This window comes from Podarcis tiliguerta (genome assembly GCF_965153285.1).
Source record: "Podarcis tiliguerta genome assembly, chromosome: 9".
Classification (NCBI taxonomy): Eukaryota; Metazoa; Chordata; class Lepidosauria; order Squamata; family Lacertidae; genus Podarcis; species Podarcis tiliguerta.
Window position 1 is genome coordinate 71,907,625 of NC_139542.1, and position 19,253 is coordinate 71,926,877.

Here is a 19,253-nt window from a genome sequence, read left to right on the forward strand (position 1 = left end):
TCCACCCACCCCTCAGCCCTGGCCTTTGTCTTTTCCTAACTCACTACCAGCGAGTTGAGGGAGGGTGGCCCACCCAGGCCCACCCATTTGCTTTCTGGCATGGAGCACTTCTTTTGTAACCTTATGGCCCCATTCTCAGAAGACCATTACCATTACTTGTTTGGCTAGTTCAATAAGCCTTGCTTAGATTTTAACACTTGCTGGATCCAGGAATTAGAAGGGTCTCGGCATACAACCTACTCCCTTGCCCTCCACAACTCATAACATTATTATTTAACTAGAAAGCACTGTGAAGGTATTTGAGCCATGCAGTTTGTGGGTGAATGGCCTCACAATCCCAATCCCCACCATGAATTGTTGAATTATTAATTTTTTTTAACCTCATAATAATAAGTTCAGGCAGTGAGGTGACTCCATCCCAGGATGGCCAAGGCATATGGGCAATAGAGAAAGTTTCAGTAAGGTGCCTCATCTTTTCCATGTCCTGGTAAGAAAGGAACAAGAGGCCATTCTAGACTTGTAGCTCCACAGCAGGTTCCTGAAGATTCTGCATGAAGATACTAGAAGTGGACATCTTCCCCTACAGTCCCTCTTGCACCTGTGCCTTAGTTTGCTAGGACTTAGCTATCTGCAAAAGCACTGGCGTAGGGAGGGTAATGTCTGCAGGGTTGTGGATCAAACCTGAGTTTTCTCAAATAATTATCTATACACAGCTAGATTTCTGAGTGGAATTTTTGGTGTTGGTTTTTTTAATATATATATATATATTGTAAATGCACCCACTTTTGAATTTCTGCCAACCAAGTTGAAGGAGTTTAGAATAAACTCATTTGCACTTTATTCAGGGTTACATTTTTAGATGTACTAGAGTTTCTGCTTTTCCACCCACGTTGTTCATTAGCATATTAGACACCCCCACGACATGTTTCCAATAGGTTTATAGCTTTTAAAGCAAAGGAAGAAAGCTCTGACGATAGATTTGAGTAGGCTGCAGCCTCCTCTGCCGCCCTGGGGGAGTTCACATTTTAGTCGTAAATTAAATATCTCCCTTTCTACAGAGCTGTTGACCCCAATAGGTTGTTTTCAGCAAGATCAAACGGTAAGTCAAGTGAAAGGAGTCTGTGGCTGTTGCGTAGGGAAATTCCCCTTTTACGAAGGAGCCATCAGCTGAACACATAACTTGACAATCTGTAGGAGGTGAAGCCTGAAGGACACACAAGAGGCAGGCTATATTCCTGCCTCTTCCACATCAAGGATTTAGAATAGCTTCATATACTAGTGATTATTAATTTTTGCAGGCACCACACACTAGAGATCCTGGCCTGGTTCAACACAGATCCAGCTGCCCTCTGCAATCCAAATGTAATTGTTTTATCCCTGTTGGTACATGAAAAGACTCAAATGCATATTCACCACATTTTTTATAAATGGGGTTTTGTAACCTATTTACAAAATTTCCAATGGAAAGTGACTTTCAAAACAAAGAAAGAAATCCCTAGCAGAGCAGAACAACTGACCATGTGGAAACATCCTCATAACCCCTTGAGAAAATCAGAAGCAGTGCTGGTGGAGGTAATGGACACCTGGCTCTTCAAAGGAGGGGAACAGAGCCTTTTAGAGTATCCCAAGAGTTGTTCGTTTGAGCTGCCCCACTATCAGACCCACATGAAGCATTTGCCTCAGGGTCGCTTGATGAATGAAATCAAGAGCGAAAGCTCATAGATGGTCCCAAGAAAATAGGAGGTGAGCAGCAGGGGGGCCAGATTCTCAAGGAAAAGGTCAACAGGACCAGACCACTGCTGACACTACTGCAGACGGAAGAAAAGAGAGCCAAACCTCAAGGAAGCAGCTGTTAAAGTATTTTCCCTGTAGCCCATGTTTGTTCTTGACTACAGCTTGTGGTGGGACGCGAGTGGCGCTGTGGGTTAAACCACAGAGCCTAGGGCTTGCCGATCAGAAGGTCGGTGGTTCGAATCCCCACAATGGGGTGAGCTCCTGTTGCTCGGTCCCTGCTCCTGCCAAACTAGCAGTTCAAAAGCACATCAAAGTGCAATTAGATAAATAAGTACCACTCTGGCAGGAAGGTAAACAGTGTTTCCGTGCACTGCTCTGGTTCGCCAGAAGCGGCTTAGTCATGCTGGCCACATGACCTGGAAGCTGTATGCCGGTTCCCTCGGCCAGTAAAGTGAGATGAGCACCACAACCCCAGAGTCGGCCACAACTGGACCTAATGATCAGGGGTCCCTTTACCTTTAGCTTTACAGCTTGTGGTTAGCAAGGAGAGAACTTGACCATGCCCAGGGGAAAAGCTAGGCTTTATTTCACCAGGGTCAAAGATCCTGTTAGGCACCCTCCACATGCATTTGCCTAAACCAGGGGTCTGCAACCTTTAAGACAAAAAGAGCCACTTGGACCCATTTCCGAAGGGAAAAAAAACTGGGAGCCACAAAACTCGTCATTATAAAAATAACTTTTTTGTCACTTTTTTATTTCTTTGTTTGACCCTCAGAATTACTCCTCCTCATAGAAATAAACGTTGAATTAACAAGTTACCTTTTTTTGTGTGTGTGTTCTTCACTCCCCTTCAAAACAGTGACCAGCGTACATGCCCCCTTTCAATGCAGTGACCAGCATACATGCCCCTTATAATGCAGCGGGCGGGCGGGCGGGCGGGAAGGTGACGTCGGGACGGTGCGTGACTAACACACACACTGCCCCCATGCGACGTCACAGCCAGTACAGCACCCGCCACAGTGGGGAGTGTCGGGGCGCACAATGCGCCTCCTCCCCTCACTAGTATCCGCCCCGGAGCCGCGGCAAAGGTGTAAAAGAGCCATATGCGGCTCCGGAGCCACGGGTTGCAGACCCCTGGCCTAAATGCAGACACAGACTGGGAGCCTCAATGGCGCCCTCTGGAGGCTTCACCCAGGGCAAAAATACCCAGAGTGACTGGGGAAACCCAGCCAGATGGGCGGGTTTTTAAATATTATTATTATTATTACCTGGCTACCACCCACCCCCTTCTATGACTCAGCCATGCTAAACCAAAAGTTGGCTTATGACATTCTAAGCCCAATTTCGGACTGTTCTCCCCCAGCACTACAGGCTGCTGCAGCCGCCCTAAGGTGGGTCTGTTTGCTTCCTGCTGTCCTGCGTTGATGTGCAGGACTTGTCTAATGGGCAATAAACTTTCTAATCTAGGAAAATCAGGATTTGAAGAGCTCACTCGCTTTTCCTGACCTATAATGTAAGCAAGTTGTTTTCATTTTGTCCCGCTCGTAAATACAGCATAGCTTGGGAGCTCAGTACTTAGGAATGTCTCTTTCCAAATGAATTTAGGGATGAGAGGAATCCTGTTATGTACTGAAGTTCTCACCCTGGGCCAGCAGAGGGATACTGTAGATAGTTCAGGTCCACATATGCAAATAAGGGATTGAAAGTGACGTTCAGTGATTGGATAGTTACAGAAAGTGGCTACAGTTGCGTTGTAGTGGGGCTCTATATAAGCAGGCTGGCTGAACCCTTCAGTTCAGTTCTGTTCTGGCCTGTGAATAAACAAGAGCTGTTTGGAGAATTGCTGTGTCGTCTGATATGTTCACCCACAACTTAACAAATCCACTGAAGACTAACAAGTGAATTTCTTTCAGTCCGTCCATTCAACCCCCAATGGGACATCTACTCTGCCTGTGAAAACTATTTGCCTCAGTTTTATACAATTTTTTTTTTTTAAAAAAGAAAAAACATGAACACATTATGAATCCAGAAACTGCTTTGTAATATACATTATTTAAATATCCATTGATGTACACAGGTGCCTATTCGTTATTCTTCTTTCTGAAGTGTTTGTTCCCAAAGGCAGCCTCTGTGCACCAGGACTGCATTCCTACCCACGGCCAATGAGAAATAAATCCCACTGCGCTCTGTGAGGTTTACTCTTGAGTAAGCGGGATTAGAATTTCAGCCTTAATTTCCTTCCTATTGTAGATTTTAAAAACCAATGTAATGAATCACTCCTCATAGTTCTTTTCACATGGAAAGAACAGGAAAGACTGAAATATTTAATATTACTTTAATATCATACAAGCAGATTACATGAACATTCGTATATTACACTGTAGACTGATTCCTTAGCATCATTATAACAAGATGTTGTGCTCTTAATTAAGCTAAATTCTTGTTTTACACACACAACTGGATTAATTCTGAAGCTCAAATTGCATTTCTTATTTCTTACTTCAAACAAAACAAAATTAGTATTTTAAAATAACTGATTTATGTAAGTTGTAATAATATATCATTGTAAAGAAAAAAATGGACCATAATTTTTGAAAAGTGATGGACAATCTGATATTTAAATTACAGCTATTTCCCAATGACAGATTTTTACTACTCAAATTCCAAATGAAAATTTAAGATTAAGACACTAATGTTTTCCTTTATCCGATGTCCAGAAGAATACACTGATGTTTGCAAGATCAACACTGGCTATGCAACCCACACAGCTGGATTCCCACCACCAGCCATGGGTCTGTTCTGACAGCTTCCTGTAACATTTTCCTGTAAAAAATTTCAGCTGAATTGTATAATGAAAGTGTTTCCATATTTACATATGCTTCTCATGCTACATATACACACCTACCAAGTATAAGGAGACGACAACTGGTGATTTCACTTCAAACAGGGGCTCCTACATCCTACCACACCACCACAATGAGTGTACAGGCAGCAACCATTTTAGACACCTCCAATATGTGCATGACTGAGCATGTGCGTATTGTGCCAAACCTGGAAATGACCCCAAAAAATCACATAAAGGGGCGAAACAGGGCTTGGCCAAAACGGGGTGTTTGCAGGCTTTTTCAATGGTGTCTCAAATATATGCAATTTCACTTTGAACGTGTGGTGCCTGGGAACGTAACCCATGTGTAAATTGGAAGTTGGCTGTCCCTATCTCAGCTAGAAGAACACATTTCCACAGTCTGCATTACTTTCTGCCCATTCTATGGAACCACAATGTTGTCATTGTTTGTCCCACTTAAGTGACTGTAGCCAGGAAAATGGTGAACACAATGGGCCAGGATTTCACCAATCTTCTCTTTCCACTTCACTTTGGGAGCAACTCCTAAGGCCTTCTCTTCTACTGATAAAATTTCCAGTCTGGAGGTACAGAATTTCTCCATACTAGTTTCTGAGGGCCTTCTATGTCCTTATACAGCACAGAGTACCGTATTTTTCGCTCTATAACATGCACCCGACCATAACACGCATATAGTTTTTAGAGGAGGAAAATCCATAGGCATGCCACCCGTAGGCATTCCCTCCATAACACACACAGACATTTCCCCTTACTTTTTAGGAGGAAAAAAGTGAGTGTTATGGTGCAAAAAATACGGTAATTTCAGAACTATAAATCCTGGGATGGGGGCTTTGGCCTTACAGATGTTGCTGGACTCTGTAGCTCATCAGCCAGAGTCAGCATGGCCAATGATCAGGAATGGTTGTAGCTCAACAACACTGAGAGCCACATGATCCTCATGCCCATCTTGGACTGCCTAGTTTGTATTAAAATCGTCTCCTTTGCCAGACTCAACTTGTAATGAAAAATACTCTGTGGATTGACAGTGGAGACAATATATATGCATTTTTCCATGTTTGTTTGTTATGTAGCGCAAAAAAGCTTTTGTAAGATAAGATATTGAACTAGGGCAGGAATAGATATCCTGGACTATTATATTCAACTTCCATGCTGGTGATCCTATGTACTTTTCATTTCCCATACTTATTTCCCAGCATGGAAGTTGATATTCAGCCCATGAAAGACTAGAGACTGGTTAAATGGATCTGTGGATTTAACATGCAGGTTTTAACAAAATGTAAATAGAATCAGCTGAGTGGGTGGGTAATAATTATTAGGCTCACAGCAGACATCTCCCTCCTGCTGATTCTATTCGCATTTAACAACAACAACAACAACACTTTAAACAACATACTGTATTTAACTTCATGTCTTGTTAGCCTTAAGAATTTTAAAGGTTTATATCTGAAAGGGAATAGCTAGAGAAGTTCAGGTAAGGGACCTTCAAGAAGTGTGATCTTTGTGAATGAGAATGGAAACTGACTTTATACACACTGTTACGCAGAACAACCTTCAGATATTGAACTTCTTTGAATTTTGCAATGCAACTCTCACCCCAAGAAATTACTAAAATGCATTTAAAATGTATATTTTATGATAAAATACAGTGGTGCCTCACAAGACGAAATTAATTCGTTCTGCGAGTTTTTTCGTCTTGTGAATTTTTTTGTCTTGCGAAGCACCGCTGTGTACTGACGGTTTCCCATAGGAATGCACTGGCGGTTTTTTTAAAAAGGCGCAAGACGTTTTCGTCTTGCGAAGCAAGCCCATAGGGAAAATCGTCTTGCGAAGCAACTAAAAAAATGAAAAACTCTTTTGTCTTGCGAGTTTTTCGTCTTGCGAGGCATTCGTCTTGCGAGGTACCACTGTACACTTAAATACAGTGGTGCCCCACAAGACGAATGCCTCGCAAGACGGAAAACCCGCTAGACGAAAGGGTTTTCCGTTTTGGAGGTGCTTCGCAAAACGAATTTGCTATGGGCTTGCTTCGCAAGACGAAAATGTCTTGCGATTCCTGGGGGTTTTGTTTCCCTCCCAGCCTTCTTCCCAAGCCCCTAAGCCGCTTAACAGCTGTTCGCTAAGCCGCTGAACAGCTGATCTAAGCCCCTTATCAGCTGATCTAAGCCGCTAATAGCCTTTTAGCAGCTAATCCGCTAATCCCTTAAGCCTTTAATAGCCGCTAATAGCCTTTTAGCAGCTAATCCACTAATCCCTTAAGCCTTTAATAGCCGCTAATAGCCGCTAAACCGCTAATAGCGCTAATAGCGCTAATCCGCTAATGGGCTTGCTTCGCAAGACGAAAAAAACTGCAAGTCGAAGAGACTCGCGGAATGGATTCTTTTCGTCTTGCGAGGCACCACTGTATGCTTACATTTAAATAATACATATTTATAAATGCATATTTTGTGACAGAGGTGCCATCTTCTTAAAGGGATTGGGGGGCCCCTATGTGATGCCACGTGACAGCTCACACGATGTCAGGGAACAGAGCCAAATGCCCCCTGAGTATTGGCTCAGCTCAGCCCCCTCAAAAATACCGGGGGGAGGGGAGGGGGAGAGCTGCCTCGGTCCCTCTGAGTTGGCATGCCTGTTTTCTGAGAAGATACATTCAGAAATGTGTATTTTAAAACATATTTATGTATTAACTTGTGTATGTTTTTTCCAGTAAATTTTATAACAAGACTGTTGTTTTTTTGGTGGATTTTCTCAGATGCTGTCAGCAAGTTTCGCTGTCTCCTAGTAAAAGGGAATTGTGCAGCTTGTGTTTATGTTCCAAAGGCAATAAATGTACTAGTGCTTGCAAGGACCTCGGAGAATTAAGTTTCTGGAGCCATGCATATTGCAATTTCATACAAATGTTGCTTTACACTCCTCATCCTTATTTTTCTCGCTCTTAGCAGCAATAAAAGAGGGAAGATCTGATGTCCTGTAGACACCTGTCCGCATCCTCCCTCGGCAAGACTTTAACTCTGCAATGCAGCCTTCAAAACTGAGGTTCCCTTCAGATTCACTACAAGACCAGGCCAGACCATCGTCTGGAGCAACTCTATCCACATCTATTACACAACTTACAGGGAGTTCATTTCTGAACATTTCCCCGCTAAATTCAGCAGCGATAAAGTCATGACTAGTTTTTTTAGAACTTCGTTCATAAAGGTTTCCTCCAGCTACTTGCACATCATTTTTCTTTCTGTGGCTCACACCTAGAACAAAAAGGGAAAGAAAAAGACAAAAAAAGGGGGGATAATATTTATTATGCTTCGCTTTACACAAGTCAAATTTTACAGTCTATCGCGTTTCAACAGCTTGGATATTTTGCTATCCTATTTTTGTGGTGCAAAATACTAAAATTTTATATATCTGAGCTGAGTCTGTAGAACTAACTTTGTGATTTTAATTGTAAATTTGTACATTGCTTTGCACATCTGTCATGGCAGAAAAAGTAATGAATATGTACAAAAATTGATAGAAATATAAATGCATTATTTACAAACTTCCAAATAATAGAATCACAATAGGCCGGGATTCTCATTCAAAAACATGTGATTAGAATAATCAAACATAGCCATAAAAGCAAATAATACAGTATAAGATCTTTGGTCAAATCACCATTCCAGTTCCTTACGTATCATTGAAGATTTCTGAGAGTGAAGGCAATTAACAAAATGTGGGGGTATATCCAGCCTCATATAACCAACATGCTTAACTCTAATTATTGCATGGAGGGGTTAAGACCATAGTGTTTTCTGATTTTAAATCTCTGCTGGGGCTCTCTCACCAAAGAATACTTGCCCCAAACCTGGATCTAGTCATCCAGGGAATTCTCCTTTTTTATTTTATCATATCTACATTTTTCCTTTTTACCAAATACAACATTAACCAACACAAACGGACTTTTAAAAGCCAAGTCACCCTGTAAAGAAGGCTGCTCAGTATTAGCAGCTTAGTTTCTGGATAAATTTAAGCCAGAAAGGGCCCACAATTCCTTCCGTAAGTAATATATGCAACCCATTGCATGCTTACATGGGAGTAGATCCCACTGAACACTGTATGACTTGCAGTTACTTAATGTTTTTATGCCTCTTATGTCTTGACTTTTAAATTACTTCTGCATCTACAGCTAGTAAGGAATTGTTCTTTTGCAGGATATGCACAGTGTTACTGAAATAGCCTTGGGGACTCATGTCCCAGGCCCTCCATTTTTGTCTGGGAATGCTTTCCCCATATAATGCAAAATAAGCACATAAGAGACGAGGCTCCACCTCCGCTTGCTTACAGGACGCCTCGCTCAAGGCCATCCTCCGGTGGCACGATGGCACAGGTGCAATCAGGCTGGGGGAAAGAACCCCTTCCCTTTTCTCTTTATGTTGGAAGGGGGGTGGGGAACGCTGCTTGGGAATGCCTCCAAGTTAAAAAACTTTTGGAAGAGCATATTCTCCATTATGAGGGACGATGGTGGCGCTGTGGGTTAAACCACAGAGCCCAGGACTTGCCGATCAGAAGGTCAGCAGTTCGAATCCCCACGACGGGGTGAGCTCCCATTGCTCGGTCCCAGCTCCTGCCAACCTAGCAGTTCGAAAGCACATCAAAGTGCAAGTAGATCAATAGGTACCGCTCTGGCGGGAAGGTAAACGGTGTTTCCGTGCGCTGCTCTGGTTCGCCAGAAGCGGCTTAGTCATGCTGGCCACATGACCCGGAAGCTGTATGCCAGCTCCCTCGGCCAGTAAAGCAAGATGAGCGCCGCAAACCCAGAGTCATCCACGACCGGACCTAATGGTCAGGCGTCCCTTTACCTTTCCCTTTTTATTCTCCATTATACCCCAATTACAGGCCAACCCCTTTCTCCAAATCCTGCCTTTTTTTTTGTTTAGTCTTGGCTGACTCTTTGTGACCCCCTGGACCAGAGCACGCCAGGCACTCCTGTCTTCCACTGCCTCCCGCAGTTTGGTCAAACTCATGCTGGTAGCTTCGAGAACACTGCCCAACCATCTCGTCCTCTGTCGTCCCCTTCTCCTTGTACCCTCCATCTTGCCCAACATCAGGGTCTTTTCCAGGGAGTCTTCTCTTCTCATGAGGTGGCCAAAGTCTTGGAGCCTCAGCTTCACGATCTGTCCTGCCTTAGCCCTACTATCTTTGGACACAGACTTAGGCTCCATGCTGTGCCACAGCAAACGAGTAGGCTTCTTACTAACTGCAGAACGATTAGCAATAGCTCAGCAATGGAAGAACCAGACTGAAATACCCCTGAACACAGGGCAGGGGTGAAACTAGCCTTGATTTCACCTGGGTCTAAGACCCAGTTGGGCACCCCCCCACGCATTTGCATACACACACACACACACACACACACACAGGCAGGGAGCCTTAATGGTGCCCCTCTGGAGGTTTCACCTGAGAGGGAGCCTGGCTAGCCCCCCATAGCTACTGCCTTGCATATGGGAAAATAATATCTGGGATACAGCAATGCCTGAGAGTCTTACCAGACAGAGGAGGGCAATTAAAGGCATAACGAATAGAGACACCCTTCCACAAACATGGACCCCTTTCTTTAACTATGCTAATGACAACAATCAAAAACTTCTTATACCAACTGCTTAATATTCTCAGTGGAGGGGTTACGTTAAGTAATATGTTTGAATGCTGAATCTGTAAGTATATGTCTGGAGGCAATGGATTATTGCATTTCCATTTGTTTACAATGTGTAAAGTACAAATTTATAAATAATAATAAATTTTTATTTATAATAAGTAAATTTGTTAAAAAGAAGAGATGGGGCTATGACTGACAGATCTCAGAGCTAGTTTTGACCTAGCATGAGCAAGGGAAGTTGTATTTTGAAAGTTTATTGCACACAAAAATCAGGAAAAGATGAGATGTTGGATGAATGCCAGGCCACAAATTTATTGGTTAGCAAAGGAACTGCAGCAAGCTCCTCATATTTAAACATTGCAATCTTTAAATATGTAAAGCCCCATCCACCAGTCATGGCAGTTCTTCCTTTCTTCATGCCCTGTCAGACAACCTTAGTTCAGAGCCACAGAGCAACCTCTAGTTCTGTTCATGGCTCCCCACGGCCCCCACACCCAGGTAGGCTGTGGGGAGGCCCATCATACACTCCTAAGTCAATTAGTCTTCAATTATGAGATAGGCACACAAGCAACCACAAGGTTTACATTCCCTCATCCTTTACTAGGCTGATGGCTGATTATTTTTTCCTCTTCGAAGTCATCCAGTGGTGTAGCACAGGAGAGCACAGATCTAGGATGTTTCTGAGCAGGACCAATGCTATCATCTGCTGGTACACCAGAGTGAGGTGATGATGAAGCCTTCAAATTTGTTTATGACAGATTAGCATAAATTGGAAAATGAGGAAAATAACAAAGCAGAGGTTAGATTTCCTCTTCTTTGATGGTGTTCATAGTTTACATGAGCAGGTTAAGTGGTAACCCTTCTTTACAAGATTATTTGCTTTTCTAATGAAGAGCTAAAGAAAGGCATCATCAAATAGGTCACTTTCAGTTTCTTTCTAATTTTCCCACTTTACATTGTCGTATCAGTTTGTGATTTATCTGTTTTTGTAAAAAAAAAATCATCATTAAAATCTAGCAATGTTATAGTGAAAATTTGTCTCCATATATTCAGTTTTGCCTATATACACATTTTTCAAATCAATGTTTCCTTATATAATGCATTTTTGTACGCCATTTCCACTAATAAATGCAAACTTTACCCTGATTTCTTAATTTTCGCGCACATTACTTGGCTGGAGAAATGGACTGCAAAATTAAGAGAAATGCCAGTTTTGAAGGGTGGCAGTGTTTTGTGTTGTGTATTGTTCTGGAAAATGCTGATCAGGTAGGTTTGCCTTTGAATGTGAAGCCAATTGAATTTCTCTGCCTTCCCTAGCTAAAGGTTGTGTATCACTTGACTGAAGACCTTTTGTATAAGCTGGGGTATATGCAGTCAGATGTGGGGGCAATTACTTCCAGGTAATTTACAATTGTAGCCAAACTACCGTATTTTTTGCTCTATAAGACTCACTTTTTTCCTCCTAAAAAGTAAGGGGAAATGTGTGTGCGTCTTATGGAGTGAATGCAGGCTGCGCAGCTATCCCAGAAGCCAGAACAGCAAGAGGGATTGCTGCTTTCACTGCGCAGCGATCCCTTTTGCTGTTCTGGCTTCTGAGATTCAGAATGTTTTTTTTTCTTGTTTTCCTCCTCTTGTGGTCTGGTGCGTCTTATAGAGCGAAAAATACGGTAATTCCAATAAACTGGGTGATGTCCTTACGTTATGTGTTGATTTGTGCAGCTCACCTGTTGTCAACACAGAGTGTACATTCATTGAATGCCATCTGTGAACTGCCACTTTCAGAGGTGAGCAGCATGGCTAGAAAGGAATGGGCCTTTTTTGTTTTGCTGCTTTACAGAGGCTTTCCTGCCAATGAATCTTACACTTTTCCAGCACCAAAATCTTAGCTTTGGCCAGGCTTTTTTCTTCCTCTTACACCACTACCTTTTTAAAGTTGTCCTGCTATTTTAGCCATTTGTTATTGTTGTTGTTATTTATTTCATTTTTTTAATATCACCCTTTATCGAAAGATCCCAAGGCAGTGTACAATATTAAGACCACATTTTATGCAGCATCAATAATAAAATAATAATAATAAAAAGTATAATACAGTGGTGCCCCGCAAGACGAATGCCTCGCAAAACGGAAAACCCGCTAGACGAAAGGGTTTTCCGTTTTGGAGGTGCTTCGCAAAATGAATTTCCTATGGGCTTGCTTCGCAAGACGAAAATGTCTTGCGATTCCTGGGGGGGGGGGTTTCCGCTCCTCACCCCCTTTTTCTAAGGCACTAAGCTGCTAATAGCCTTTTAGCAGCTAATCCGCTAATCCCTTAAGCCTTTAATAGCCGCTAAACCGCTAATAGCGCTAATCCGCTAATGGGGTTGCTTCGCAAGACGAAAAAACCGCTAGACGAAGAGACTCGCGGAACGGATTCTTTTCATCTTGCGAGGCACCACTGTAACAGACAGCATAATAACAAATTAATCTTAGTAACAGTGTCCCCCTCTACCCCACCTACAGCTTTAACAAGCTATAGAATATTTATTGGCCAAAGACCTGGGTTAAGAGGAATATTTTCCCCAGGGCCTAAAGGCATGTAATGATGGCACCAAGTGAGCCTCTCTGGAGAGAGCTTTCTACATTCAAACATGTGATAATCCTACCTGCAATATTCTGAGATGATTCCCCCCCCTAAATTTGCAAATTCATCCTCATTTTCTCTCTTGCTAACAGCTTCATCAGTCTTCCTTGCTGGTTAGGACTTAACAGTGCAATCCTATACAATCCATATATTGTAAACTACCCTGTGATTCTCAGATGGAGGGTGGTATAGAAATAATAATAATAATAATAATAATAATAATAATAATAATAATAATGCACATCTACTTAGAAGTAAGCTGCGTTGAGTTTAACAAGACTTACTCCCACTTAAGTGTGTACAGGATTGCAACCTCAATTAATTATTTTCTATAAATAGAAAATCAAAATGTCAATTCTTCAGCCTGACGAGGCATTAAAAGCCCCTGAATTTTTCAGGTGGAACACTCACAAATGAAGCATTCCTAGAGGGGCTCTTTACCGACCTGCTCTGCCAGTCCTCCCTCCTTTATGCATGTCCATTGAGAAATGGATGATCCTGGAATTCCGGACTTCAACAGTAGGCTCAATAAACTTTTTGCCAATCTGAAAGATAATTGGATGAACTTTCTGCACAAGAAGATATGAAAAGAGACACCTTGTGGGGAAAAGCTTCTTAACATCCGCCTCTCAGTGTCATGCGGCTTGAGAGGACTGTGTAGGTCTGATTTTCTTGGGATTTGGAGGAATCACCCGTGCATTTACAGATGTGAAGATGGAACACAACTCCCAACCCCCACAGCTTGTACCCCATGCCTTGCTGCTTCAACAGCCCTGAGCTGACTGCACAGTTCTCTTCTGAACCAAGGTAATACCCTATTTAATCACACAGCACCCTGGTCTTTGCAGGAGAAGATGGTGAAGAGAGAAATAAGAAGCAGGAGCAGAGGATTGGGGTGGCTGCAAGAGGAGGTGGAGGTGACACAGGTAATCTTCTCTCAGCAAATAAATACAGCCATCTACATCAACCTCTTCTGAACCACAGTATAATTTTCTTGTTTTCTTAGATGCTTGTACTGCTGCAGTGTTCACAGATGCTTGGTTTTTTTGCAAGGGAAGAGGATAAAGAGAGACCAGGGGGAGAGGATCAGGGTGGAGGCCACACAGGTAGCCTTTATTGCAGCTTATTATCCAAGGTACGACACTCATTTATTTAGTTAAGTTGTTAAGTATTTGCACAACTGCAGAGTTAGAAGTGCCCACTGGTTTTTTGCAAAGGAGGACAGGGAGAAAACAAGAACAGGTGGAGGAGGCATAATGTTTTTCCCATCAGAGAAGCCACTGTGACAAAAGAGACTCCTTCAGAACCAAGGTAAGATACTTTATCAGTTCAGTTGGGTGCTAGGTATTTGTAAAACTGCAACTCTTAAGTGTCCACATTATCTTTGCAAGAGAGGAGGATCAGGAGGAAACCAGAATAACTTCGCCATGCATCCCTGTGACCTCCTCTCCTAGTAGCCCTACAAGGCAGTGGGCTTCTGCCATTGCTGGACTAGTCATTCCAAGCTAAGCCCCTCTGTGTGAAGACTTCCTATTTCTGTTGATGAAGTGCAAGGCAGGCTTCTGTGGCAGCGAGACCCTGAGGCCATTTCAGCCTCATTGCCTTTTCCTCAGACACATTACACAGGTTGATTTAAATCAGAAAATAACTCACTGATGTGCCGAACTTTGGAAATCCCCCGTTGTGGCTGCAATTGCTGGGTGCTAACTTGTGACAGGATATTCTCAGTGGTGGCTCCCCATTTGTGGAATTGCCCTTCCTGGGGAGTTGTTTCTATCTTTCTCATTATCAATATTCAAGAGGCATTTTAAAAAGTCCCTGTTCACCCAGGCCAGGAGTCTGATGGCTGAAAGATACAGAACCCAGCAACCTTGGAATTATTAGGCTGTGAGAGTATGTGACTGTTTTGAAATGTTTCTTTAAATGCGTTTAATGTTTTTAGAAGTTTGTAATTGTCTTGTATATATTTTAAATACTTTTTCATTTTTAAAACATGTATTCTTTTACCCTTTTTCTGTTTGTCAACCAGAGCTCTTTGGGGAGCAAAGGAGGTGCAGAGATAGAAATAAAACAAATTAAAATACCCCTGCCATTGATGATCTTCCACCTCCCATTGTGTGTTCTACTGCCAGTTGCCCCACTTCCTGCTTGTCTCCCTGCATGTTTATGCTTCATTATTATTTCCTTTGTCATCCCAGGCAGGAGAATCTCAGCCTGTCCTTGTAGCTGTTCAGGGAACACACAGATAGAAGCATTATTTATTGGAAAACATACTTAGAGCTGTGCAGATGTGCAGGTGCACACTGAGAAGCAGCATCTAAAAATAAGGATTACTATGACCACATATCAGTGAAACGGAGGCTAAAACGTTCTTCCCACAGATTCACTGTAAGGCCAAGGATGAGGCAGAGGAGGAAGGTTTAGAAAAAAGTGCCAAATAGGTTTTGCAGGAAGGAAGTCACTCTTGCTGATTGATATCAAGACTGTGCAGCTGGTGCTCATGAGATGATAGGCAGGAGGAAAACACAGTAACTTAAAAAGCTTGGCACAAATCTGCCCTGAGAAAGCCTGGAATAAAGGGCCAGAACTAGCAGTGCATCATGAGAAAGCAAGAAAGTGTGCGGAACAGGTCTCGGTGTTTCGATTTCTGGGAATGGAGTTGAGAGATGACCTAACCTGGGGAGAAAACAGCAAAGACCTGATGAAGAGAGCACAGCAGAGGTTATATTTTCTGAGAATCCTCCGGAAAAATAATCTCTCAAAGGACCTTCTGACAAACTGAAGGACACTGACAAACTGGAACGCGTCCAGAGGAGGGCAACCAAAATGGTCAAAGGCCTGGAAACGATGCCTTATGAGGAACGGCTAAGGGAGCTGGGCATGTTTAGCCTGGAGAAGAGGAGGTTAAGGGGTGATATGATAGCCATGTTCAAATATATAAAAGGATGTCACCTAGAGGAGGGAGAAAGGTTGTTTTCTGCTGCTCCAGAGAAGCGGACACGGAGCAATGGATCCAAACTACAAGAAAGAAGATTCCACCTAAACATTAGGAAGAACTTCCTGACAGTAAGAGCTGTTCAACAGTGGAATTTGCTGCCAAGGAGTGTGGTGGAGTCTCCTTCTTTGGAGGTCTTTAAGCAGAGGCTTGACAACCATATGTCAGGAGTGCTCTGATGGTGTTTCCTGCTTGGCAGGGGGTTGGATTCGATGGCCCTTGTGGTCTCTTCCAACTCTATGATTCTATGATTCTATGACCTTCTGATGGCAGTTTACCATTGTACCGTGGAGAGTGTATTAACTTATGGTCTCTGTGTGTGGTTTGGGAGCACATGGTCAGGGAAAAAACAATGCTGTCCAGGGTTGTAAAGACTGCAGAGAGAATAATAGGGTGCACCCTTCCCACCTTGGATCAAATCTATGCTTCCAGGCGCCATAAGAAAATTGCAGAGATAGTGCAGGATAGTGCGCACCCCGGAAATGATCTCTTTCAGCTTCTGCCTTCTGGAAGAAGGTACAGAGTTATAAAGACTAGGACTAACCGTCTGAGAAACAGTTTCTATCCAAATGCGATTTTGGTTTTAAACGCAGTGTAAGGTAGTCTCTATAATATATTGTATTCAGTTATGGGGTATCAGAGTTTTTAAGGGGCTAACCAGGCTGGGATAGCAAGCTTGTTGGTTTTTGAATGTCTGCTGTAGATTTTTTTTCAATTTTGTTGTTGTATATAGGATAATGACAATAAAGATTATCGTATCGTACCATACTGGTAAAACACAACACCCCCCTCCCAAGTGAATCAAGCCTAACTCTTGTAATCCTGAACCCTTTTCAATCTCTCCCTCTCTCCCCTCCTAGCTTGCTTTGAGGGACTATCATTGGGAAGGAAAAAGGGGAGAAGAATTTGAATGTTTCTTGGCAGCATCAGCCCACTGGAGACTGCAAAGAAGATGAAGATGCATTGGCTAAAGTTCAGGGGGGCGACTAGTAGGATTTGCCTTTCCATTGTTTTCTGCTTTGTTTTTTATTCATGCTCACTATAGTATCTGCTCTGAGTATCTGCCTGAACAAATTCAGATCTGGCTGTCAGGTTGGCATCTGTCCTGTACCATCTGAATCTTCATCCTGCAGACAGATGCTGCTGCAGCTTCTCAGTCTGAATTTTGCTGCTCTGGGCCAGTCTCATACTCAGCTGTTCCTGTTCAAAGAGGACTGAGGGTCATCCTGTACTTCATCCACCCACTTCAAGGACAACTGAATAAAAAATTAGGTCAGCTAAACCTTTTGCGTCCATTATTAAATCTAGATCAAGAAATACTGCCACAATTGTGGCAGATTCAGAGATGGACACGACCTGCTCCTGGAGGCCATTGTTACACCCATTTTTCCCAGGCCAGCATGTGAGTATTGCTTCAAAGGTTTCTGGTTTTTAGAGAGATCCAGAAAAGTTAAAAGGATCACATTCCCCTTGTTTGCCTCCTGTTGTAGCCTGTTTACCAGAGTGATTAGATCTGGAATGGATCAGGACAACTTGTTTCCTCTAATTCCCCAGACCCACAGGGGGCGCTGTGGTCTAAACCACTGAGCCTCCTGGGCTTGCTGATCAGAAGGTCAGTGGTTCGAATCCCCGCGACAGGGTGAGCTCCCGTTGCTCAGTCCCAGCTCCTGCCAACCTAGCAGTTTGAAAGCACGTCAAAGTGCAAGTAGATAAATAGGTACTGCTCCGGTGGGAAGGTAAATGGCATTTCCGTGCACTGCTCTGGTTTTGCCAGAAGCGGCTTAGTCCTGCTGGCCACATGACCCGGAAAAACTGTCTGAGGACAAAAGCCGGTTCCCTCGGCCTGTAAAGCGGGATGAGCGCTGCAACCCCAGAGTCGTTTGCAACTGGACTTAACTGTCAGGGGTCCTTTACCTTTTTTATAGGGACTGGAGAAATCTCTCAGCAACCCCCCACCCCAAACGGGGCCTTTGATCTTTCTCATTTATAACAGATTGAAATATAGGATCTCTTAATGGGGTTCTTATTTTCAGATAAACCAATGTCCTCAATTCTTTCACTTTGGTAGAACCAGCCAAGGTGGGGGCATTATATAATTCTGCCCCAGTTTTATCTCAGCCACCTTCCAGATAGATATATGTCCCAGCAGAAATTATTTGAAGCTACTTCTACCAGGTGGTGAACAAATTCACACTTTTGCCTTGTGAATCAAAAGTTGAAACTGAATATAGAACAGCCAAGCTGTCAAGTGCAGATGGCATAGTTATGAAGCCTCTGCTGTTAGTCAGGTCATACTACCCAAATGTTTCACGACCACCTCCACAAGCATCTCTTTTATAGAGGCTTGATAAAAAAAAGGTTTCCAGAACAAAGAAATAAAAGGGCAATCTGAGAGCAACAATGGAGCCGTGTGGCATTATACTTCAAGAATGGGAACTACTGGCACATGATAAAGAAACAACAACTGCAAGTCATCTATGTTGGAACAGAGATATCAGAGGTACTGGTGTGAAAGTGCCCGCAGTAGAAATCTTTTCAAGAGCAGCTTCAGGACAATTTGAGCTGGAGTCCAATACCTGGGGGGCCACAGACTCCCCTGCCCCTGTTATAAAGTAAAGTAAACCACAGAGCCTAGGGCTTGCCAATCAGGTCGGCGGTTCGAATCCCTGCAACGGGGTGAGCTCCCATTGTTCGGTCCCTGCTCCTGCCCACCTAGCAGTTCGAAAGCACGTCAAACTGCAAGTAGATAAATAGGTAGGAAGGTAAACAACGTTTCCGTGCGCTGCTCTGGTTCCCCAGAAGCGGCTTAGTCATGCTGGCCACATGACCCGGAAGCTGTACGCCGGCTCCCTCGGCCAACAAAGCGAGATGAGGGCTGCAACCCCAGAGTCATCCACGACTGGACCTAACGGTCAGGAGTCCCTTTACCTAACGTGTATGACAAGGCAGCCTGCCTGTTAGTAAGGAGCTTTAATAAGTGTTTTCTCTCATACCACCCCAATCCTTCATTGTGAACAGCTGGGGAGATTCTCTTGGTTGGGCTGCACTTTGGAGAAGTACATTTGGCAGTAACCAGAAAGAGTAACAGAGCCGTTAGACAGTGGAAGGACGTTCCTTGGGGGTTTTTAAGCAGAGGTTGGATGTCCAACTGTTATGCATGATCTAGTTGAGATGCCTGCACTGAAGGGGGTTGGACTAGATGACCCTTGGGGTCCCTTCCAACTCTATGATTCTAGGAGGCCCTTCTCTGTGGCAGCACCAACTCCCCCTTTCGCTAAGTGTTTTAGCACCTCTTGAAAATATGCTTATGCTCTAGGCTTTTGCTGGGATCATAACATTATGTTTTAATTTGCCCTGAATCACAATTTATTATTTAATTTGTGCTTTAAAGTATAGATGTTTTGTACACTGC

General features: G+C 43.3%; 1 protein-coding gene across 5 annotated transcripts in view; it reads right to left on the reverse strand.

The window, feature by feature from the left end:
* Nucleotides 1–7,257: 7,257 nt before the first annotated feature.
* RGS12 (regulator of G protein signaling 12) overlaps nucleotides 7,258–19,253 on the reverse strand; it is a 93,142-nt gene continuing 81,146 nt past the window's right edge. For all 5 annotated transcript variants that reach the window (XM_083398939.1, XM_083398940.1, XM_083398938.1 and 2 more), the window contains one exon: nucleotides 7,258–7,839. In XM_083398939.1, the coding sequence (XP_083255065.1) occupies nucleotides 7,484–7,839 (356 nt within the window). In that variant the 3' untranslated portion in view covers nucleotides 7,258–7,483. The remainder of the gene's footprint in view (nucleotides 7,840–19,253) is intronic.